At 40.0% G+C, this 24,902-nt stretch overlaps 3 protein-coding genes across 5 annotated transcripts in view; 1 reads left to right on the forward strand and 2 right to left on the reverse strand.

The window, feature by feature from the left end:
• nmd3 (NMD3 ribosome export adaptor) overlaps positions 1-24,902 on the forward strand; it is a 286,762-nt gene that overhangs the window by 160,009 nt on the left and 101,851 nt on the right. The window contains exon 1 of one of the 2 annotated variants that reach the window (XM_083525853.1): positions 18,438-18,442. The exons of the other annotated variant lie outside the window; for it this stretch is intronic. The gene's annotated coding sequence lies outside the window, so the exon portion shown is untranslated. Of the gene's footprint in view, positions 1-18,437; positions 18,443-24,902 lie in introns of those variants that run through there. 2 annotated transcript variants of the gene reach the window in all.
• Positions 909-4,558, reverse strand: trim59 (tripartite motif containing 59). Of its 2 annotated transcripts, none has more exons than XM_083525395.1 (2): positions 4,468-4,558; positions 909-2,488 (listed from the first exon to the last, which is right to left on the reverse strand). In XM_083525395.1, the coding sequence occupies exon 2, from the start codon at positions 2,461-2,463 to the stop codon at positions 1,198-1,200; it is 1,266 nt and encodes a 421-aa protein (XP_083381521.1). In that variant the 5' UTR covers positions 2,464-2,488; positions 4,468-4,558; the 3' UTR covers positions 909-1,197. The 2 variants fall into 2 exon arrangements, with proteins under 2 accessions (XP_083381521.1, XP_083381520.1); XM_083525394.1 differs by having other exon boundaries at positions 1,181-2,488; positions 4,482-4,540.
• Positions 9,468-23,624, reverse strand: kpna4 (karyopherin alpha 4 (importin alpha 3)). Its single transcript, XM_083525820.1, has 17 exons — positions 23,360-23,624; positions 19,942-19,986; positions 19,081-19,170; positions 18,911-18,940; positions 18,570-18,622; positions 17,529-17,624; positions 17,352-17,437; positions 16,496-16,582; positions 15,661-15,830; positions 15,079-15,123; positions 14,832-14,963; positions 14,422-14,550; positions 13,703-13,807; positions 13,339-13,410; positions 12,292-12,454; positions 12,087-12,181; positions 9,468-11,849 (listed from the first exon to the last, which is right to left on the reverse strand). Exons 1-17 carry the CDS (start codon positions 23,426-23,428, stop codon positions 11,751-11,753), a joined length of 1,566 nt encoding a protein of 521 aa, XP_083381946.1. The 5' UTR covers positions 23,429-23,624; the 3' UTR covers positions 9,468-11,750.

A 24,902-nucleotide genomic window follows, 5' to 3' on the forward strand; every position in this document is an offset into this window, starting at 1 on the left:
GCTGTGGCCCGGGTTCAATCCCCGGTCAGGGAACCAACCCCAGCCAGTTTCAGTGGGGACGGTTGCATTAGGAAGGGCATCCAGCATAAAAACATGTACCAAATCAAACATGCGGCGGATCCGCTGTGGTGACCCCTAACGGGAGAAGCCGAAAGAAGTCGTTTAAAAAAAAGAAACTTGTTAACGGCTTTTGCTGTTATTGTAAACATTTTATTTTACAACTAAATCATGGATGTAGGCTGTAGGAATGGGCAGGTTAAGATGATCTAAATACATCTATCTAGATCAGGGGTCACCAACCTTTTTGAAATTGAGAGCTACTTCTTGGGTACCTGTTAATGTGAAGGGCTACCAGTTTGATGCACACAAGTTAAAATAACACAAGTTCTGAAATTTGCCTTTGTTATTAATGCAACACCAATGCAAGTGTGATTTAAAAAAAGAATAGCAACAAAAAAATTTGATGCAGTTTACTGGTAAGTGGCACTATGGTGAGCTATTTTTAGAAAAGGCTCACGGGTGACTTATGTGGTCCTCCAGTGGGCACCATGTTGGTGACCCCTGATCTAGATAGTTGTGTATTGTTGCATCATTTTCTCGCAGCTGATTTGATGGTAAATTTTGTACTGAACCTTTAAAACCTCCTATAGTTAAGTTTTGTAGACGGACATTTTAACACAGAACTGTTTTGCTAAAAGTATTTGGTCTGTTAAGCCTATACCATGGTACACGTGTATTGCAGACGTGTCTTCACTTGTTGATTTTTGTCCTTTATTAGGCACCTTAGTACTCCTACATTGTTAAAATGACTTTTTTCATTCGGCTGAACGTGTGTGCACTCAGTCAGCTGTGCCGTTGGACGTAGACTGGGGATGTTTCTCACACACACACAGTGATAGCTCTTGTGCTGCACCCTTTCTGGGTAAATAAATCAATAGCTTCTTTACTTTTGTATAAATTAGTAGTATAATGTGGTTTCATTTCTAAAAAAAACTTTTAAAATTGTTCCTTTAAGAAAGAATCTCAGGCAGACAAATTATTAAAATGTCAGTAGAAAAATTTAGAAATTAAAATTGAAACAGCAGCAGTGTGTAATATAATATTAGTTGCTAACACATTCTTCAACCGGCCCGATTTCATTCAGATGAATTAGAACTGTTCTGTTCCCCCACCTTGCTTTTGCTCCGTGCGTGGTATTTACCATAACCGTAACGTTTTTGAAAAGAAGGCCACGTACTGAGAAGTGCTCTCTCCTACAGCTGATAGATACAAATTCAATTTTAACCTCAGGTCATGAAGCAGGCAGTACAGAAACGTCCCTGAGTCTTGTAGTGGTAAATAGAGTTCATGAGCAAGACCCGTAACTGCTTGTCTGATCTGTGAGAGATTGGAGTACTGGAGAAGACCATTGACTGGATTTAACCAAAAAAGCAAAAGAAACAGCAGCACCATTAGAAAAACCAAACCGGTCATAGACCTGATCGTCTCAATCTGAATTATTCTTGGCTTTGTCTCTTTGGTGGACTGTGTCTTCACGTGACAGGAGATTTTTGGAACTGGACCATCATCCAGCCTTCCAACAGTCACGTCAGCCCAATGTTCCTGGAAGAAGTCCTCTAAGCAGGGTGAAATGTGGAGCGTGGGGACTTCGGGTAGCTCCGTCTGGGTCAAAGTGCTAACCCTTTCCCTCAAATGATGCATCTTCTCCAGGAACACAAGGGCTGACTCATCATCACTGATGCCCGAGATGATTGAGATAAGCTCTAGCTGCTCCTCCTTCATATCTTTAAGCTTCTCAATCAGTGGTTTATAAGTGCAGGCGAGCTGCTCATTGGCTCTGTCCAGAACGTTCATAAACGCCTCTTTCTTGTGCTCAAGGAGTTTCTGCAACGCATGAAAAAACTCTGTAACAGCTTCACGGTCTTGCCTGATCAGACCTTCGTGTCGAATTTTTTCCTGTTCTAACTTCTCCACCAAGCCACAGACTTCTTCCCAGCGCCGGTCCGTGAGCCGCTCGACTAGTTTCGCCGGGGCGTCACGCTCCTTCACGTATGCCATCTGCAGATCATCAATGGTGTGGCCTTGATGCTGGCCAATAGTGAGGCACAGGCCGCAGATGAGCTTGCAGTCCTGAACGCAGTAGACATTCAGAGGCTGGCGATGGTGCTCGGGGCAGGAAGGCGCCCGCGGCTCGTTGTCGCGCTGGTACTTTTCTATAATAGCACGCAGACAGACGTTGAGCGGCAGAGCTTCCACGCCGTTGGGCGGCAGTTCCACAATGCTACGGCAATTAGGGCACTTGAGCGGAAGGCGGAGTGGGCGCCAGATGGAGAAATTAGTGGAGAGCTGGAGCACGTTGTCCAGACAAACTTTGCAGAAGGTGTGGGAGCAGGGAAGCACTCGTGGATCGTTAAAGAGCGAATAACAAACGGAGCATGTCAAATCCTCCTCCAGGTTCTCCATGTCACAATAACGTGGGACTGCTGTCCTGAGAGGGGAAAAAAAAAAAACAGAAAAATCAAGAATCGATCTTAGGGTTTCATTAAGTTTTCTATTTCAGGAGACTCATTCGGGTTCGAAACTGACACGTCTCCTCGAAAATCATACGGCTGTGAATGCTAGCACGATAGTGATGAAAACTAAACGCACCCCTGCATACATTTATTAAACCACACACACACACACACACACACACACACACACACACGAGTGTTCCTGCTGAACATGACATCAATCTGACATGACACACTGTGTTTTCTCCTTACTGTAAAAAGCTATTTCAGTCCAGTGTTGTATTTTCAGATTGAAGTCTGATCGGTGAATGCTCTGTAATTACACTTGCAGCTCCTGTGCATAGGATTCGAAGTCTTGCAAACGGGATTGAAACTAAATGTTACTTATGAAATTCTGGCACAATCCATACTCTGATTAGTGCATTGTAATTTTATTATTGCAATATAGTATAAACATAAATGCTGGAAATCCCACCTGAAAACTAGGAAAATTGTGCACAAAAAGGAACCCATAACCCACTTAAACCCAAACACTGATTTTGAAATAAAGGTGACTGGAGTCATGTAGGTGGTGTTACATTGTTGCCTCACAGATCCAGACTTTAAGATCCCTCCTCCTCCTCCTCCTCCCATCACTTTTCCACAATACATTCTCCCAAAAGTGTTTGGTATTCTAAACATGTGTCCATATGGATCAGAATATATTTATCATTAAAGACTTTAAAGCATCTGGCAAACAGCCTTACACATCGACTTGCAACGTAAAAACGCAAATAGATCTGAAGAAACTAAATTTCTCGTAGGTGTGAATACATATAAATCAGCGAACACTGTTTCATATATATTACATTATTAAAATGGACTACTATATTGCAACGCTGCACCTTGAAATTAATATACATTATTATTATTATTATTAATATTTGCACTGCCTCTCTTTACATCCCCTAAACAAGCTATAGGTAGTTTTTCTTTTTTCATATTTTTACACCACCAACACGCCATAATGTACGTGCAAAACATATTTGGCAATAAAAATTATTCTGAATTTTTGCTTCACCGGGACAGAGGACAACGGAAATGTTACCGAGTGATAAATGAATGACATTCGTTTAACATTTTAACAAATTATTCCAATTTAATGAACCTCTAACGTCACATACGAGAATATCACTTACCAAAAATGTGTTTGATCAATACCAGGTGCTCCTAATACTGGTTTGTCTTCTTTCGGTATTAATATTAAATAGACTACAATTGATTTTTTTTTCTCTTTACATTCTTTAGATAGTCCTTCCCTACAGAGAATGGAGTGACCCCAAGATATACACCAGTCACAAATATTAAACTGATTTTGTTTTTAATTCCAAGTACGATCGATATTTTAATGAGAATCGGTTCTGTCGAGTATCGAGAGTATCGATATCGATACACCCCTATCCATCCGTTAAAGACGAGGTGACAAGAAGCTCGAGACGCGTCACTTCAGATTCAGTTTTCCGCATTTCTCCAGTGTTTAGAAACCGAGGAAATGATTAATATCGTGTTAAAAACATCTGAATAAACTGCAGGACCCGGAAACTGCGTATAAAAACAAGTTAATAAGTGATTTAAACCTTAAACAACAACGGAAGTGAAGTGAGCGTGTAGTCGGACATGACACCAGACCAGCTTCTGCTCCTCCGTCTCTCTTATTCACTACATTCAACCGGTGTTTCTGCCATTATATAACTTTTAATCATTATATTTATTAACTTCAAACGAATATAAATAATCTCTATTGTATTCTGTCATGTCTGAAGCCTGTTTTAACAGCTTTTATTTGAACAAGTCAACAAAAACCATGACGCATAACCGTCTTAAGCTGGCATGCGACAAAAATATGATGAATGTATATGTATATAATGTGATGAAATAAAATACAAATATTTATATATATTATTTTTATTATAACCCTCCAACACTCACCTGAGCAGTGAAGCTCACCGAGTCCGTTCTGCTTTCTGTCCGTCTCAGAGACCGTCTTTGAGTTCGCACAGCGCATGCGCGTTTCAAACACTTTCCACCAATCACGGCCTTCTTTTCTTTTTTAAACCAAACACGTGGACAGTCGCAAATCTAACGTGCGCGCACACGTGCCCCATCACAAAGCTTGGTGCAAGTTATAATAATAACAACCGGATATAATGTTATATCGAAAGTATAGCATTTTTATGCAGTAATATGTTGATATTAGAATATAATACTTAAAACAATACAACCAAATGACAAGACGCGGGTTTCATTTAAAGCATGACAATTATATATGCAAAAGATGTTTATCCTGATATTTCGTACCCGGGAAGTGTGTTACGTTGAACGAAAGCGACTATGTTTTCATTGCAAACTTTTTTTATACACATGACATGAGCTGTATGAGGGAATTGACACCTATTACAGATCCTGATACTGAGGTTTGACCATGAGCATTAAGAACTAAGTGCGAAAACACACCATATACAGCACAAAGCAATTCAATTATACCCCGCGCGAGCCCGGTATGAAGGCACACACACGCACACACATACACAAACAAACACATATACAAACACGCGCACAGACACACACGTTTCCCATGTGATCTTCGTGGCGCTGTGGCTTAGTTGGTTAAAGCGCCTGTCTAGTAAACAGGAGATCCTGGGTTCGAATCCCAGCAGTGCCTTTAAAACCCTAGTCTGCAACCAGGTTATTTTTCAATAGAGAAATATATGAGTGCAAGAACAACAAAATAAACATGGCTGATACTTATGCATACCTACAAATGACTGATATTTATGTTCAAAAAACCTAAAAAATAAAACTAGAGAATAACAATTACAGCCTTTATGTTGTTTTCGTTTTGCTCTAATATAAGTGTCAGATAGTTCTGATTAATGAGGGCCGGTGCTCCCTGTGACTGCGTGTGCATCCTTGTGATGCCATCTGTTGGCTTGTTACAAAACTATTCTCAAAATATTTTTAGACATTTAACACCTCATGTTAGAGGATATACATCTGAGCACTTGGTCTGTGGGCCATAGTTTGGGTTCAACTCTCCCATGGCATATATAAAAAGAGAGAAGAAAAAGCCACTTATACAGATCCTCATTTATAATTGAACATTTAATTAAAAAAAATTGAAATAAGATAAAAGTGAATTAGAATTTCTTTTCAAAAAATGGTAGTAGTAAGGAGCATAAAGATTTTCATGAGAGGTGGAATTGTAGACAGTGAGCAAACACATTAAGCTTGCGGCGCTGTGGCTTAGTTGGTTAAAGCGCCTGTCTAGTAAACAGGAGATCCTGGGTTCGAATCCCAGCAGTGCCTTTTACGTTCTTCATCAGCTGCTTTTCATTGAAAGAATTGCCACAATAGACCGGAAAAGATTTATAAGTTCGGGGATTAGAAGTCCATACCTGCACAAAGTCAACCTGAAGAAAAGTAATACAATTGAACTCTCGCATTTTCTTTCTAATTATACGTTTCAGGTTAAGAACAATGTTAAAGCAATGTGACTAGAGGTCAGTTGGCTCAATGCACAATGTCACAGCAGGTTATTTCAACCCTCCCAGATTTTCTTTCCTTATATAACTTGATTTAATATTTATCCCTACAGAGGTTAAAGCATGTGAAAACACACAGAACTAGTTTGATCAGAATTCATGCAGAAATGAGAGATAACCCTCTAAGATCTGGTGTTGTGGCTTAGTTGGTTAATGTTCTTGTGCAGGAGATCACAAGATTAAAAAGTAGCAGTGCCTTTGGAGAATCATCCTCTATGAAGCACATTGCCTTTCTCTTCTGACAGAGGTGGTCAGTAAGAGTCTTAAAAATGGCCAATATACAACTCAATGTAACTCCAGTCTGAGGAGGAGGCGCAGCTGCACGACTTCATGGCGCTGTGGCTTAGTTGGTTAAAGCGCCTGTCTAGTAAACAGGAGATCCTGGGTTCGAATCCCAGCAGTGCCTTTTAAATCTTGCGTCTGCATGCAGAGGGGTTGGTTTGTTTCTGAAGGATCAGACATCGGGATCAAAACAGCAGACATTCATCCAAAACTTTATGTTCTTTTGCCATGACACTCAAAATTGAGCTCAAGTGCATCCTGTTTCCACTGATCATCCTCGAGATGTTTCTACAACTTGATTAAAGTCCACCTGTGGTAAATTCAGTTGATTTAGACATGATTCGGAAACACACGCCTGTCTATATGAGGTCCCACAGTGCATATGAGAATACAGATTTTCTACAGCATTGAAGGTCCAAATGAACACAGTGGCCAGTGGGCTTAAAAAAATAATTTAAAAGCCGTAAAAGGAAAACGTTTGGAAACACCAGGACTCTTCCCAGAGCTAAGTTGCCCGACCAAACTGTGCCATCGGGGTAGGAGGGCCCTACCCCGGGTCAGAGAGGTGAGCTAGAACCCGATGGTCACTCTGAAATAGCTTTCTGTGTGGAGAGAGAACCTTCCAAAAGAACAACCATCTCTGCATTACTTCACCAATCAGGTCTGTATGGTAGAATGGCCAGACGGAAGCCACTCCTCAGTAAAAGGCACATGACAGCTCACCTGGAGTTTGCTAAAAAGGTGCCTGAAGGACTGTCAGATTATAAGAAACATAGAATTAACTCTTTGGCTTGAATTCCAAGCATCATATCTGGAGGGAGTCAGGTACCGCTCATCACCTGGCTAATAGCACCCCTACAGTGAAGCATGGTGGTGGCAGCATGAAGCTGTGGGGATGTTTTTTCAGCTACAGGAACTGGGAGACTATGAATGCAGCAATGTACCGAGACATCCTTGATGAAAACCTGCTCAAGAGTGCTCTGGACCTCAGACTGTGGCGACGTTTCATCTTTCAACACGACAAAGACCCTAAGCTCACAGCTAAGATACCAAAGGAGTGGCTATGGGACAACTCTGTCACAAACTTCGTGCACAGCCATTTTCCTATCTCTTCAGAGATGTCCGAGGCTCACCAACCAACCTGATGGAGCTTGAGAGGTTCTGCAAAGAAGAATGGGGAAAAACTGCCCAAAGATAATTGTGCCAGCTTGTGGCATCATCATAAAAAAAAAAAAAAAAAAAAAAACAAGGCTGTAAACAAAATGGCTATAAATGTATAAGAATTTTTTTTATTTTTATAAATTTGCAAAGATTTCAAACAAACTTCTTTCAAGTTGTCATTATAGCGTATTTGTAGAATTTTGAGGAAAATAATGAATTCATTTTGGAATAAGACTGTGCCATAAAAACGTGGGAAACGTGACGCTCTGTGAATACAGATGCAGGTGCATCTCAATAAATTAGAATGTCGTAGAAAAGTTGGTTTATTTCAGTAATTCAACTCAAATTGTTAAACTCGTGTATTAAATAAATTCACTGCACACAGACTGAAGTAGTTTACGTCTTTGGTTCTTTTAATTGTATTGATTTTGGCTCACATTTAACAAAAACCCACCAATTCACTCTAAAAGATTTGAACATGGTGACATGTCAATCATCTAATCAACTTAAAACACCAGCAAAGGTTTCCTGAGCCTTCAAAATGGTCTCTGTTTGGTTCACTCGGCTGCACAATCATGGGGAATACTGCTGATCTGACAGTTTCAAGAAGACAATCATTGACAGCCTTCACATGGAGGCCACAAACATTCATTGCCAAAGAAGCTGCTGTTAACAGAGTGCTGTATCCAAGCATATTAACAGAAAGTTGAGTGGAAGGAAAAAGTGTGGAAGAAAAAGATACACAACCAACCGAGAGAACCGCAGCCTTGAGAGGCTCATCAAGCAAAATCGATTTAAGAATTTGGGTGAAATTGTTGTCTACAGTTGTCGTATTCCTCTTGTTAAGAAACTCCTGAACCAGACAACATCAGAGGCGTCTTACCTGGACTGTTGCCCAGTGATCCAAAGTCCTCTTTTCAGATGAGAGCATGTTTCATATGGAAACCAAGATCCTAGAGTCTGGAGAAGCTCATAGCCCAAGTTGTTTGAAGTCCAGTGTTAAGTTTCCACAGCCTGTGATGATTTGTATGCAGTCTCATTTGCTGGTGTTGGTCCACTGTGTTTTTTGAAAACCAAAGGGGAAAGAGTAGTAGAAGCCATCCTGAGAGAAGAGGTGACCATCTTTGAGCAGCAGTATGGTTTCATGCCAAAGAAGAGCACCACAGATGCAGTATGTGCTTTCAGATTGTTGAAGTATAGAGAAGGTCAAAAGGAGTTACATTGTGTGTTTGTGGATTTAGAGAAAGCGAACGACAGGGTGGAGAGAGGAGTTGTGGTATTGTATGAGGAAGTCTGGTGTGTCAGAAGTATGTGAGGGTGGTGCAGGACACGTATGAGGACAGTGTGACAGCAGTGAAGTGTGCAGTAGGAATGACAGACTGGTTCAAGGTGGAGGTTGGACTGCATCAAGGATCGTCTCTTAGCCCTTTTCTGTTTGCAGCGGTGATGGACAGGTTGACGGACGTGGTCAGACAGGAGTCTCCGTGGGCTATGATGTTTACAGATATTGTGAGAGGAAGACCAAGGAGGTTTATAGATGTGATGAGGAAAGACATGCAGGTAGTTGGTTTGAAAGAGGCAGATGTAGAAAACAGGGGGTATTGAGACTGATGCAGCCAAAAGAAGAAGAAAGTCACTGCATCCATTCACCAAGAAATTTTAGAGCACTTTATGCCTTTCCTCTGCTGACCAGGACACTTGGCAGTCAGAACCTGCTTTACTAAACATCCTTTCAAACATCTTATTCAAGCTGGTAATGATTTATAAACTCACTCTTCCTGCTGGCCCTCCTCTACACTTCTGTCCTCACATAAGGACAAGTATTTCAGTAAATGTGTTTTATCGCAGTTTACTGTAAAATGTGTTGAAATGAAAGATTTCAACCAACATTTTTCCCACCCACATAAAAAGTAATAAAAACACACAAAAGCATGGTTTCAATATTTATTTCAGCAAAGAACCTTAGCCTGGAGTCATATGGTCAACAGGTTAAAGCATATTATCTAATTTTGGTGATTTCCCCACCTCTGAACCCACAACTTTGCTAATGCTGCACATATGAAACCACATCTTTGAGGAATGCTGCACATATATAGCCTATGTCCAACAGAAGGTTAGGACCACAAAGAATAATCCATCTCTAGAGTCTTGTGTAATTTCAACAGAGAAAAAAAAAAAAAAAGAGGGAAAAAAAAAAAAAAAAAAAAGACCTATAAGGGAATAAGGAGGACAATATAGTGTACGTGAGAACACAACCGTTTTTGTTCATGCATTTTTTTTTCTCCTTTACTTGTGCGCTACAAAGAAGGCACCGGACAATTATCTGCAGGACACCGGAGACTTTAAGGGAGCTGGAGCATCACGCTACTGAAATTTTCTTTTCAAAAAGAACACCCTGAAATAGGAGGCAGGTCCATTTATTTCAAATCATTGAAACTATTATGAATTACACCTCTAATGTGGCTTGACATTAATTGGTACCATCTACATATACATATATATATATATATAAAAAAAGAAAGTCAAAATTGTATTTGTATTATGCATATACTTTGATGAGGACAGGCGTGTCGGTCCTTCATCCGTACTCGTCACACCGCGCGCTGTCCTCCGTGTGTACGCAAAGCAAAAAATAAACAAAAACAAAAAAGTTTGACCAAATCAGATCACGGGGTACTGAGTTATATATATATATAAAATTAGCTTACAAATAAAAAGGAAGGGGAAGTAATTTGTCAACGGAAGTAAAAACCCATAAAAAGTACGCTGCGTTTCAGTACGCGAAAAAATCGGAATTGATTTTACATCGGATGGCATCATTGCTCCATTTATTACGAGGTGTGAAAGCGCTAATGAGAACCTACAAGATGGGGAGGGGAAGAGGGAGTTGAAAGAACAAATATCATGCAGAAAAGTAATACAGAGCATAAAGGTAAGAAAAAGGTGGCAATTTTTCCTTTCCCAAAAGCCAAAACTACAGTGGTACTTGTATTAAAGATAAATGTAAGGGTTAAACCCGCAGTTCTACACAAGCACTGAAAATATATCTCAGACGCTAAAAGAAAAAAAAAAAAAAAGTAAAACACCGGAGACTAAAAGCAAATCCCGAAAGCTACAGAGTGCATCGTTTTTAAACTTGACGGCCCTCCGTTTCTCCACGCGAGAGCCTCGTCCAGTGTCGCTTTAAAAAAAAAAACGAGAAAGAAAAGAAACCTGATGTCTGTTTTAAAATTTTAAATCATTGCTGCTGCTTAAACAATTTGTATTCTTGAAGGTTTTGTTTTTTCTTCTTTTATCAGCCGCTTCTTCCTTGCAGTTGTTTTTTTTTTTTTTTTTCCTTTATTTGATTTTTCCAGACTACTTTGTATTAACGCTCCTTTCGGTATTTTCAATGGTGACTCTCCACATGCGTCCACATTCAGCCCTGTCTGACACACACTCCAGTCAGTCACACGCGCACACACACTCACTCACTCCCTCACACACACATCCATTCGTCTGCTGACTTTGCACAAACAGCGTGGTCGAGAAACAACGTGCGCTGAGAGTTAAGAGATTTCGGAGGGGAGCTCCGCGTCCTCGGCCCCGAGTCCATACATTCATACGCAAAAACGGCTCACTCGCACACACCTCTCACAGCGGGGACCATTGCGGGGAGGGGAGACGCCGACGGGTGCGACGTCTCCCGCTGCTTAGTTCATTTTCTTGTGAATTTTTTTTTCTTTTCTTGTTCAGAGGTTTTGTCCGTTTTCTTGTGTCGTTCCCTCCAATTGATTGCTAGGTTGCAACTTCGTGTTTCTCCCCGTGGTTTTTGTTTGGGTTTGTTTTGTTTTTTTTGTTTTGTGCCGATTTAGCTTTTTGTCGTTTTTTGTAGACGTGTCCGGATATTTGTGTGACAGTTTCACGAAAATGTTCTCTGAACGCATTCGGTGTTGATGGTTGTGTTTTTGCAACATTTAGTAGCCCACTCATTCTCACTCGCACCCACTCGCCGTCACAAACTTCATTTGGACTGGATTCACACCAGGATGCCAAACGAAATCCACACAATTTCTCTTGGATTAGATGCAGCCATGGATCCCATGAGCCAAGCACAATGGATCTAATTTCTCACATTCGCACGCTTCTCTCTTTCTCTCCTAATTAAATTTTTTTTGTGTACATGTTAGAGTGCTGCATCGCAAACAAATTCGCCAGATTTCGCATCGCTCTTCTAGAACTGGAATCCCTCTGCTGGCACGTTGGCTGATGAATTAAATCCGTATGTTCCACCTTGGATGGCTTCGGGGACCAGAGCCGAGTCCTCATCGATCTGAGAAGACATGAATGACAACTCAATTACCCAGCCCATACGCTCCTCTAATTAGTGACAATAAAAGACGTATTTGAGGACAGACTCGTCTCAGAGCCCTAGTCAAAGACGTCATCAAACAATCGGCTCTGTGATCAATATGTCAAAATCACCTCCAAACCCCAAGTGTACAAGTAATAAACGCAGAATCCCACACGCATTATGAGCGCTGGAGCCTTTCAGGTTGCAAAAACTTACATCATCGGACGAGAAGAACTGATCGATGATTTCGTACGCCAGTTTGTAGATGTCCTCGTTCTCGTGGTTCTGTAGCTGCTCGATTTTTTCCAACCCTAAAAGAAAGAAAAGACGATTAACAAACTTTTTTACTGATACTGTGATTAATCGATCCGGTTTTAACTGAAAGAGGACCAACGGAAAAAATAAACTATTCGTTTCTTACCGCCACACTCCTCAATCAGGTTGGCGATGGTCTCTGCCTCTTCATCAGCCATTTTCAGAATGTTGCTGAGTCCATCCAGAACCACCTGCACCACCTGAGCATCCTTCACTGTCAGTAGGTTACAGAAGGGTGGAATGACTTGCTGCTGGATCAGGTACGCCACCTATCAAACAAGATTATTGGCATTTAATTCAATTTTCTTCTTTACAGAACACACAAACAAAATTTGGTCCAAGACACCAGACAATCACATTCATGCTTAACATCTTGTTCCAGCTTTAATCGCACTTTGCTGCTGTAATAGCCTCCACTTTCTGGGAATGCTTTCCATCAGGGGCTCTGGTCAGGACACTTAGATTACCGATAAAGAGTTTGAACAATTCATCGTTTTGTTGTGTTTTTTGGCCAAATAATCGGCACCGATGGTTGAATTCTGGAACTATCGCCAAAAATCAATTCTGATAGTTTTTCCGGGTTGCATCTGACTCTGGAGGGGCTGAAAAGGTCTGCAGTCATTATACAGTACGAGAGCGGCCTCTAGAGGCGAAGCACTGACACCACAGTGCCGTTTGTTTTGATGCGACACTGCGCGCTGTATCTCGTGTTAGTTTATAGTGCATTAACTAAAGTGAACAGATCAACTGAAAATTAACCTAATCTTAAAAAGTATTAGTAAATGTTGAAATGAAACAAACAATACTTCTAAAGATTTTATTAACTTTAATGTTACAAATAGAATCTTACTTAAAATCATACATAAATCCAAACAATCATGCTTAAAATCGCCATTTTTAAATGGCTTCACAAATGCCAGAGAATTGAAATGACATTCTAAAAAATTTTTGCAACAAATTTCAGTATTATTTTACATAGTGTGTTATGTTTGCTTTTTATAATCCAGTATCCATTTTAAAAACTATCAGTTGATTAATAGGTTATCGGCAAGTACGATCTAACCTAGTTATCTCTAACAGTAAAATCGGAACACATAACTTTAGCCATATATTGAATATTTAAAACAACTAGAAACAAACAAAAAAAACTTACCTGGTCTTTTCTGCCACTAATTGTGAGGTTACTTATGGCCCAAGCTGCCTCTTTCTGAGTGCCGAAATCTCCCTGTAATAATAAAACAATGAAATAAACAAATAAATATGGGCTGTCAATCGATCAAAATATTCAATCAAGATTAATCTCACATTTTTTTCTGGTCTAAATGTAACTTAAATTAATACTTTAAGTTTTAAATACTCTGTCATTGTCATGGACAAACTTGGTTGCTTTAAGCAAATCTATGTTGATTATTAGTGAAACCAAACTCAACATAGAGCATAAACAAAATATTCTTGTACAATAACCCAAAGTCTAAGTTTCCGCAGAAGAAAAGCTAAATAAACACAATTAGAGGCACCTTGTCAAGCAGAAGGATGATCATGGGCACCAGATTAGCATCAATAACTGCCTGGACCTGCTGCTGGTTCCCAGCTGTAATATTGGACAGGAACCACACAGCCTCCTGTGAGATATTAAATTCAAGTTAGTGCATTGCAAACATTTTATAATGCAGAACTGTTCTGCACAAGCATAGCACTGGATCAGAGAGCAGGGAGCTGTGGGAGGAGCCACAGCCCCTGAGCAAGACAGGAGCACTGTAAGAGCACTGTGGATGGGAGTGGTTTGGAGGCTTTAATCATCGACACCATCACGGAAGAGCCTCTGTTTGAGTGATGAGCCTCAGATGCACTCCTTTTTCTGCAATGACTCAATGGTCTTAAGCACTCCCTGTCCAACAGCTGAACAATCCACTCACTCACGCATGCACGCACATCCTTAAAACCCCATCCCACCTATCCCATCCCACACTTCCTAGAAGGTTTGTTCTACACTATAAACCCAAACATAATCTAGATCTTTATCTAAGCTATCGAAGTTCCTTTGCAGATCTTCATCCAGGATTTCAGCTCTTGGTCTCCATCTTTGGCCTGCATTAATGCTAAGCAAACGTAAAAATCATGCACAGATCTCACACACACACACACACACACACACACACACACAAGTGCCGAGTCTCCATTATCATCATCTCCGTTGCTAGATATAAACAGACAATCAGTGACTGTGGGTGTGTACCTTGTTGATTTTTTCCTTGGGGTGTGTAAGCAAAGAAGGGAAGTGGCTTAGGGCTTCGCAGTTCAGCACCACCTGTGTTTGTTCGTCTGTGCCGGTCACGATGTTCCCCACGGCACGCAGAGCTGCAGTCTATTTAAATAAATAAATAAATAAATAAATAAAAATAAATATGTAACCAGTAAAAAGTAAACGATTTCTTGTCACTGTTCCATTTTCTCATTAATATAACAAGCTGCATTTTATTGTCTTAAACTTTTAAAAGAATGGAAAACATTGTTTAAGCAAAGCACTAATTCTCATTTCCTGATTGCTCAACAAGATTAAACCATCATATTATTGATTTGTTCATCAATAAACAAAATAAATGACTTAAGATCTGTTTCTGTTATTTGGCAACACACTAAACTCACCTGAACTTTGACCTCCTGGTGGCTAAGAAGCGGTACCAGGTGAGGAACAATGCCAGAGTCGATAACCATCTGGATCTGCTCATTGCCAGCATCAGTCAAATAAGACAGAGCCCACACTGTGTCCACAAGGATCTGTACAATCACAATAGCAACACAACGTCATTTACACCCAGAACCACACCCACAGTCTGCGATACACAGTCACGTGTACAATCGGACAAACTGAGCACTTGTGTGTATTACTTACATTAACGTCTGTGTGATGAATCAGGACACACAGGGCAGGCAGGATCTGCGCAAATAAAGAAATTGAAATCTTACTCATATGTATTTAAATAACATACAAACATACAAACAAAATTACATAATTGAGTAAATACTATGACATTAAATATTTAAAAGCTCAAAACATGATCCCTTACGAAAAAACAAAACAAAAAACCTTTGTTCATTGTCTACTGGACGCGCATGAGCAAAGCACTGCAAAATCTCTGCAGGCTATGTACAGGAAACAGAGTTAAAAAGTGAATCCCCCGTCTCTTAGTCCGAATCGATCGTCCTGTAATCACGTGACTACACAATTCAATAGATCTTTACATTGTTACAATAATTATGGGAAGCGTGTGAAAAAAGGAATAAAGATGGAGACCAGGCGATACAAAAGGTGAAGCTACTCGTTTATTTATGTAGATGTGTTATGGGAGGTCTGCTTAATAATAATCTAACAATTTATTTCTGATCAAAGGAACGAAATGAACTAAATGACGAACAAGTTTCAAAGATCCAAGTCACTAAAAGGAACTGATCTTCATATCACCGCTACACATACCTCCTGGATGGTCTCCATTGGTGGAGGCGGATCCTTGTGACGGCACAGGTTGACCATGACCCAAGTGACATTGCGCAGGAAGGTGATAGGGATGGAGGGGCTAATGAAGGACAGCAGGGGCTTGACAACCCCAAGGCTAATCACATAGTCCCTGCACTGGGGGCCATCACCTAGGAGAAGAAAACACCTGAATCAACTCACTGTTGCTTGCCAAGCACACCTCTTAGTCTTCCTGCAACAGATTAATTGCCTGGATAATGTAACAGCACCGGTATGATCATAGAGTTTAATATTGTCGTAATAAGCTCAGAACAAGCTGAAGTGCATGTCTGTGTATCCAAGGCCAATGCAAACAGCTTTCAAAAGACAACACAATGTTAGGCGACACTTAATGATAGACAGTACCAACAGTAAAAGTTATTTTTGCTCAACTATTGATGTATTGAGGAAAATGGAGCTTAGGGGTTAATCATTTTGGACTTTGAGTTCAAAACCTAAGCCACACCAAGTTGCCCCTCCTAGGCCCTAAATGAGGCCCTTTACCCTTTATAAAAAGTAAACTGCTTTGAAGAAGGGTGTCTGCCAAATGCTGTGAATGTAAATGATTTGAAAAGTCATACTTCATTAACATTATTTCTCCCATTTAATATAGCGATTAATGTTTTTGTATCTCGGCCGAGTCACGTGAACTACAAATTCTTGCCACATAAAGGAGTATAGAATTAATTTATGGGTTAAGCAACAAGTCATTGTATACGTTCCTTGGAGAACAATAAAGAAAGGTGCAAGAATAGACAGACTGCTCACGAACGCATGTGGTGAACCACTGACTTACCGATGATATTGCCCAAAGCCCAGACAGCTTGCTCACACACATTCTGGTGGGGAGAGTGGAGCAGCCGTAGGAAGAGGGGAACTGCATCTGCACACGTACACACAGAAAGAAAGAACATTACAGCATGACTCAAACATTTCTGTCCCTTACAGTGATGACTCATCAGGCCAACATTGTGTTGAACATGCAGTCTCAGTAAAGTCTCAAGTCTGGTTTTCAACATGCTGCCTTGATTTCAGACTACAATTCATATTTAGTGATAAACCGGCCATAAAAATATTATATGGATCCCTTATACATGTTCAGCTTTATAAAAGATTTTTTTTTTTACTCTCTTACTCTTCAATTTAATTCATTCTCCCCTGCCTCTCCTTGATCGCACAAACCCAACCAGCTGGATAGGAGGAAAAAAAAGCTAATGTGCCATAAAAACTGCTTCAAAAAGTACTATTCACACTATCCTCCCTGATAAACATGAGCCCAGGGATGCAATAATTGGCTCGCATCACTGCAATTGACAAAGAGGCAGAGAGCGCACGGGCAATTTCCGCTGTCTTAGGTGTAAAAGGATTTAAAACACGCAATCCCCCAAAAAGACAGAAAATACATTTCTCTGAAAACAAATCTGACTGAAATTCTATACATGTTGCTTAAAACATTTGTAAACAGTCTCACAGTCTCTAAGCCGATCCTACAATTTAAAATAGCGCTGCAACGACTCACTGTTTAACTGGGCTGATGATGAATGTGATACAGACTTAATTTAACAAAGAATATACAGTGCATTAAAACATACATACTTCAAGTCAGTTAGTACATTTGCACAAAAAACGGGGATTAATTGAAGTGCACTTACTGGACTGCACCACTGCCTGCGTTTGCTCCGAGGTCCCTGAAGCAATGTTGGTTAAAGCCCAGGCTGCCTCAAACTGCAGAGATGGGCTTCAGGACAAAAAAAAAGTGCAAAAGTTAAACTTGTCGACTTTCCAAAAGGGAAGATAGAGCGCAAAAATTGAACAATCCACAGTCTTACTTGTCATCTCTATCCAAGCAGTGCACAAGAATAGGCAGAATACCAGACTTTATCAAGTCATCTATGGGAGGGTTGCGGTCACTCGATAGCAGTTTCCTAAGGAGGAAACGAAAAGTATTGCAAAAACAGCAAAGACAAATCATAGACTATATTGAGCATGTACCCAAATAAGGGCTATCTACTCAAAGCATCACCAATAACGCAATACAATGGCAATACAAATAAAATAAACTTATTCAAAAACTGATTAGTGAGCTTCAATTTGCATTGAAATTCTGCCTACATCACCAGGAGCTGACAAATGTTAAGGGGATTGTGTGTCCAGGCTGCAAAGTTTTTCCTTTGAGTTCTTTCTGCTTTACCTGGGGTTGCAAAAATCCAGGAATTCAAGACTGGAAACTTTCCATGTGAATTAAAAGGAATATATGGGAATTAACGGGAATAATATAATAAAAACCAGATTGAATGCAATTTTGGTTCCCTGCACATTCATCAATCACATGCACACAGCACTTGTTGAATTAGATTATAATCAGAAAATATTTTTTTTAATTAGTTTGCATGCATGTCAGCTTTTGACCCAATTAAAGTTTATATGTATGTTTGTATATGATACAGTTTAGATAAATTTTCCTAAATTCACTGGTAAGTTTCCATGGAAAGTTTCCGCCTCTTTCAAACCCTGACTTCGCCAACTGAAGTAGATAAATAATACTGAATAAATATTCCCAAAATCAGAAAATACTAGTTCATATTCATCTTCAGCAACAGTTTATGTCCACAAACACAACAAGATGTATTATAAAAAATAAAAACATTCTTATCTAAGCTGGCATAGGCAGCATAACCCACCAAGTGAGAAAATGCTCACTAGAGCTTTCACCTGCCTAGTGTGCTAGCTAATGAACTGAAGTCCAGCACGGTGATACTTTGAGCCTGAACACGTGCAAACACAGCCTTATCTGGTGAGGATCTTACATTCCAAAGATTGCTTTGAAAATCAGCACACAATCAGTTCTCAGATGCATAATCAGTTCTCACCTGGCAGCCTGCACTGCACTCAGCTGAATGCCCTGGTTGTCACTGGTGGCATTCTGGAATAGACATTATAAGAAAATACATCAGGTAAGTGGGGGGAAAGAAACCTGTGACAGGGTACAACATGAGCAACATAAAGAGACAAGGATTACACGTACGTGTTCATTAATGCCAGTCGGGACGATTACACTATACACATACTATAACAGCACTATAGCTAACTGGCTTTCTTACATAAGTACCACAAGGTGGCGTTATACGTTCAATCATTATAATGTTTGGAGTTACATAAGATACTGATACATTTTGTATGTATATTGCATTTTAATACAGTAAGCACTTACTTGGACGATTGCCTCCAGTGAGGTGTTTTGCTGTATTTAAAAAAAAAAAAAAAAACAATTTTAAAAGAGGGAGAAAACAGAAAAATAAAGCACCATCCACTATGCTTATTTTCAAGTCAAGAATGAAATCTTTCACTTAAGACAAAGAGACGATTTTAAACGGCTTTTACCGTCCTGAAATCTCCGTCAACGTCAGAGTCGTCGCAGATGTCTTCGTGCGGGACGTTCCTCCTCTTCAAGAGGTGCTCGTCTCTCTTATTCTACGAGAACAAAACACGTGCAGTCAGATACGCGCTGCGGCATTTATTCTGATCTCAATCTTTTGAAGAATCACATGTTAATTAAGCGCGTATCATACTTCTATAAAAAAAAATGGTATAATGTTAAATAGGTTTCCACATTTTCCAGGATTCTTTGTGAAATTCAGAAGTACGGCAAAGCCTCCACAGAAAGAATCGCACTCAACGCTCCTTCGGATGTGCAAACTACAGCTCTTTCGATTTTACTTCTCCTTCTGCTCCCTTCCACGATAAACAATAGCACGGCAGCACATCATGCTGCTGATCTAGATATCGTTTCCTCCCCGACGAAACACAGCATGAGTGCTGATATTATATTATAAACGGCCCCCCTGACAGCAGGGTCTGTGCATGCGTACAGAATATTGCCAAATGTTTAATCATGTTCTTTTACAGCAGCTCTAATCATAGCACCAGCTGCAAGCCAAATCACATGCTTCTATTAATCCACATGTTCTAATAGATCATTTTTTAGAGACTTACATATGGTGGCTACTTAATATAAATGGATCGTTCATATAAACAAACGTGTGCAATATGTATAGCATTTTGTAGAGATATACGAGCTGCATATTATTCGCTTGTTAATAACTTCATGAATAAAAGTAAAGAAAAGAGACTGAAGAGGGAACAAATGTAGTAATTGAAAGAACTAATGTTCCCGCAAAATAAAAAATAATAAATCGAAAGAAAGACACATCGTGGGAAGATCCAGTGTACTTGGGGGGTTACCTTTCGCAGTTCAACGACCACCTCGGTGCGCTGTCTTCTCATCGTCTGCAAAACAGAGGCCGGAGATCAATTTCAGAGACCAAAACATAATGATTGAGGAATAATTCCATTTATAAAATATATCCCAATTTTGAAATTGCACAGCACAGAACCTTTGAGTTAATAGTGAATTTTTAAGCTCTTCACTGAAACACCCCCACACTGACGGCTAAAACGGGCTAGTCATCACCAAATGTTTTAAACTGAAAGAATCAGAAGCAAACGGAATACGAATCGGGTGTGCGATTGCGAAACAGTGACGAGTCTGCGGGACATTTGCAGCACATTCTGGTACTTCGAAAGCCGGATTTTTTTTTTTTTTTGCCCTCGCAGCATGCTGCACAACGTGTGCGCCGAAGATCACTTTAAGCCAACACTTGGCCTTGAATAAGACTAAAAAAAGACAGATGGCAGATCTGTGCAATGGATTTATTAACCGAGTACTCAGTCCTTCGTACGCAGCGAAAATAGCACGTTCGATAAAGCGATCAGCATTATTAAGGCCGATTTGCAGATGTGAAATTAATCCTGATCAAGCCTTTATAGACTTTAAGAAGAATAAACATCCTGAACTGATTTTCCATAAAAGATTTGGCAGATTACACTTTGATTATTTGGTTCCCTCACCACGTTCACGAGGGTGTCAGGAACAGGCAGCGTGTGCGCTCATGCCACAGTGACACGAGCTGTGAACATCCGCCTCTTGTGTCCCGTGCACGAGCACATCAAAGGTCTCAGAAAATGTCAGTCTGCTCTCGGGTATCACTTGTGGGACAGCACCGTAGACAAATTCATAAACCCGGCTTCAAAACAGTGACTGATGCAAAAACACTTTAATATTGTGACCCTTGGGCTGAGGGAGAAATGTCGCATTCACAAATCTAATCAAAAGCTAGTGTACACTTGGAAACGAAAGCTTCATCGAGTGGTTTAACCTGCCAGTTTCACCGCCACCCTGTGCAGATTGTTAAGTGGTAGTTATCGCCTACTCGGCGACAATAGGTGTCGAGTCATTTCAGAGAAGGTGCACGGCAGCGCGGCTAATCCTGAAAAACATTTTTTTTGCATGACTGAAAATAAAAAGCAGGGAAACAGGGACATCGTGTACTAGTTTGCTTCAAGTAGGCTCTAAAACGGGTTCCTGGAAACGTGAGACAAAGTCATTTCGCCTCAAAGATCATCTTAAAACATACTTCCGTTGGTAGTGATTTACCAGCTGTTTTGGATCTGAACCAAACCTCTTTCACACGAACCTATCGAGGATAAATATAATTCGAGCCAAAAGATGCTTTGTGTTTTTAGAAGTCATACCGTAGACGCGTGATGGTCCAGAATGAAGCGTGAATCTGTAAACCGGACTTTGACTTTATATTATTTTAAAGCTATTACACTGCTACAACTCACATTTCTAGATTTCACCATTTGCATGGACTGAACACCAAGTCTAATGGGGGGAAAATATCGTAATCTGACTGCAGCTCAAGTAAACCAAAAAAATATTATTTTTTTTATACACAAAGCTGCACATATAAGCAGCCACTGTACAGCAATGCAACCGCCGTTCCTACTAATAAACACCGGGATGGGAGATTAAGGTTCTACAGCAGTGGTCCCCAACATATTTTTTTTGCATCATGGACCACTTTCATAAAGGTAATCTTCCCCCGAAATGGGGCGGGGTCCACGGGGTTTCGGTTTATTGTCACGTGCAGTAACGTGTTACTGTTCAGAAAATGTAACGTTTTAACTATTAGTTTACACATTATGTTCAACTGTAACTCATCATAATGCAGATTAGGAGCAGGCTTTAATTTAATGCACAGAGAAAAAAAAACTAATAAATGTAGGAAATTGGCATTGGTCAATAAAACTGTTCAGGCTGTGAAAGTCAATAAAATAGAAATAAAAACTAAATTTTTGTTATTTGTGTGCGTGACCTGGTAGCAAATAATCCAAATCCTAGATCCACGACCGATCAGTTTGAGTCTCCTGTTCTAGAGATTATTTAATAGGACGAACCGAAGACTAGTAAACTATGAATCATCTAAATCATAAATTGTGTTTTCCTGTAAGTGACAAATTTTAATTAGATTTTTTATTTATTTATGTTTAGGGGGGTTTGTGTTGGTGTCCAACACTTCAAGAGCAGGCACAAAAGACTCTGGGCCACTTCTGCACACATGGGGACATCCTGTTCCTTGTTGGAATGAGGGGAAAAAAAAAAAAGGTTGAAATGGAGTCAGGATTGTTTGGATCATGTCGTGGTGGAACCAGTCTGGATCGAAGATCATCACCAGGAGTAGTCTTTACAGTAATTTCTTCATCCAGGACACATTACAAACCTCCTCACAGCCTTTTAGAACAGTCTAGAATTAACCCTTATCAAGGGTAAAAATTTGTTTGAGTGATTTCGTTGTTTTTTTACTCATGGGTTGATAAGCAGAGTTTTTTTTTTTCTTCTTCTAACCAGCATGGCTAGTCACCCAAGATACAATGCGGTAGCTAGCTAACCAGTTCCTAACCAGGTTAGCTAGTCAGTCCATTCCAGAAGGCGCCATAATACCAAATACCCTTGGTTTATATATACATATAAAATAAAATAAAACACTTTAGTGCCAAATAAATGTATTATACTTATTTGAGAACAATAATAAGTCGAAGCTCCAGCTAGCGAGGACGCGCATAGGCTTTTACATAATCTTAGCTCCATTGCTAGTCAGGGCCATTACAGCCAACGCCGGATGATTATTCTAGGCCGAAGGAATGTGAAACAGTAGAAGGACCTAAACCAGGACTTTTTTTTTTTTTTTTTTTTCCAATACACGAATATTCATTTTAATAGGACGAAATATAACTTGAGGCCATTTCTTTATAAACAATGAGCGTTATTCGAGTTCATTACGAAATGACTGACGCATTAGCCGACGTTAGAAGCTAGCATGCTAATCAAGGTAAAAAAATATTTTAAAAAATTAATCCAACTCGAATATTATTCCGTTATATAACGGATTACATCTTGATACGCTATTAATAAAATAATAAACTTGTTCTGGTACTTTTTCCGTTAATTCCGCGCACTATTTGACGCGCGGATTTGGAGCTGCGGCTCGCGCCGGGGCGGTCCATGGGAAGGGCGACTCGATAGCTTATAGCGGACTAGCGATAACACACATATCCGCGTTTCCCGGTGAATTTCCCCCGGTTTTTAGAGTCATAATGAGTTCGTGGAGAATCACGTCGGGGTGTAAAGGAACACCGGGTTTCGCGTTGACACGCCGAAAAGAGCGAAAATCCACCGTAAATGCGAACGACGTCACAGCGGAACCCAGAGTCGGAGGTGGAAAAAATATCCCTCCGAGCGGCTTCTAAAAAAACCTACCTCCAAATCGCGACCTTTATTTTTGAAATTTTTCAGCCTTTGGTTGTCCAACTTCTCGTTATCGTTCATGTTTGCCGATTAATGTAGCTCTCGATTCAGTAGAAAAAGCCCGACGATCCTTTCCGACACTCCGCTCTCACAGCCTCGTTCACTTCGGCTCAGCTAAACCGCCGGACTAGTTTTTTTTTTTTTTTTTTCGCTCGCGCTCCCTCTCTGCTAGCAAGTAACAGCCGCGCGGTGCATTATGGGAATGCCGGTGGTATGGGTGCAGTCAAGGGCTGTGTCCCCGTTCACTTCACTTCACTTGGGCCGCGTTCCAAATACCTTCTTAAAGACTCATTAATATACTACACAGGGCGCATAAGAGTTTGATCCATACCGCAGGTAGGGAGCATAATTAGGGGGTTTGGAGGTATTTGAAATTCAGCCTTTATATAAAAGGGAAGTCCCAAGACTAAACAGGGGGCCTTCAGAGGGTGGACAAAAAAATGTATAGAAACCTGACGAAGAAAAGTTTTCTTAAAGTTTTTGTTAAAACACATTCAAGTCGCAAATGCACTCTTTTTGGTTTAGTTGCCACCCTAATCTGAGTTAATTGTGAAAAAAATTGCTTCAGAAGAAAAAACAAAAAAAGTTATAGCATCAACCATGCAAATGTGAAAGTCAATGAAAGTGAAACTCAATAGAAAAACCAGTAAGATTTATTGTTTCATTAACTATATAATTGTTATAAATATCCATTTCCAGTTTCCATTCCTTACATATTGTTTTTCATAGTCTGCAGATATGTGTATCTGTGGGTCTGAGGTGGAAAATGGCACACATTTTTAAGCACTAAAAGGAATTATTACACCCTTTTTTTTTCTTCAAGAATAAATTTTTATTTTACGAAATTTAAACTAGTAGCTAGTAATTTGGTGTATAGATGAAGCATAGAAAGCATAAAAAATATTTAAGATTTTTATTATGCATAATATGGCGTAACATTATTACGTTATAATATTATTAGCGGTTTTTAACAATTAACAACACTGATTATTTCTGGGGGCTCGCCCGTGTGGTCAGGATAAACAGGAGATTTCTGGAGAAGTTAATGCTGTTAATGCTTCACGGGTCAGGACTGTTTTAGCAGCAAAAAGGAACCAACACCATATTAGGCAGGTGGTCATAATTTTATCCCTGATTGGAGGCTATAAAGTTCTGCCTGATTGTTGTATGTACTCGGTATCTATCTGTCTGTTTGTTCATCCACCCCTTCATCCCTCCAAATCAAATTAATATATGCCATAACCACCCATTAATTCTTGTAGGTACACTTGCACAAAATATTTTGAAGGAACTCGGCAGGTAGGTTGTCCCAAATATCTTGGAAAATTATCCACATATCTTTTGTGGATATAGGCTGCCTGAAAATCCTTCTATCTTTTTATGTAATCCAAAACAGACTTGATGATGTTTTAATCAGGGCTCTGTGGAAGCTAAAACTATTACTTCTAGGACTGCTTGTTGTTCTTTACACCGAAGATTCCTCATATTGTTGTTG

This window comes from Silurus aristotelis, assembly GCF_946808225.1.
Source record: "Silurus aristotelis genome assembly, chromosome: 22".
NCBI classification, from domain to species: domain Eukaryota; kingdom Metazoa; phylum Chordata; class Actinopteri; order Siluriformes; family Siluridae; genus Silurus; species Silurus aristotelis.

Bases quoted from the DNA above. Each gene is read 5' to 3' on its own strand.
- trim59 (XM_083525395.1), bottom strand. From the start codon at position 2,463: ATGGAGAACCTGGAGGAGGATTTGACATGCTCCGTTTGTTATTCGCTC.
- kpna4 (XM_083525820.1), bottom strand. From the start codon at position 23,428: ATGAACGATAACGAGAAGTTGGACAACCAAAGGCTGAAAAATTTCAAA. The intron at 18,623-18,910 runs GTAAGTGCTTAC...TGTCTATTCCAG, and splicing joins CACTGGAGGCAATCGTCCAA to AATGCCACCAGTGACAACCA. The intron at 17,625-18,569 runs GTGAGAACTGAT...TTTCCTCCTTAG, and splicing joins AGTGCAGTGCAGGCTGCCAG to GAAACTGCTATCGAGTGACC.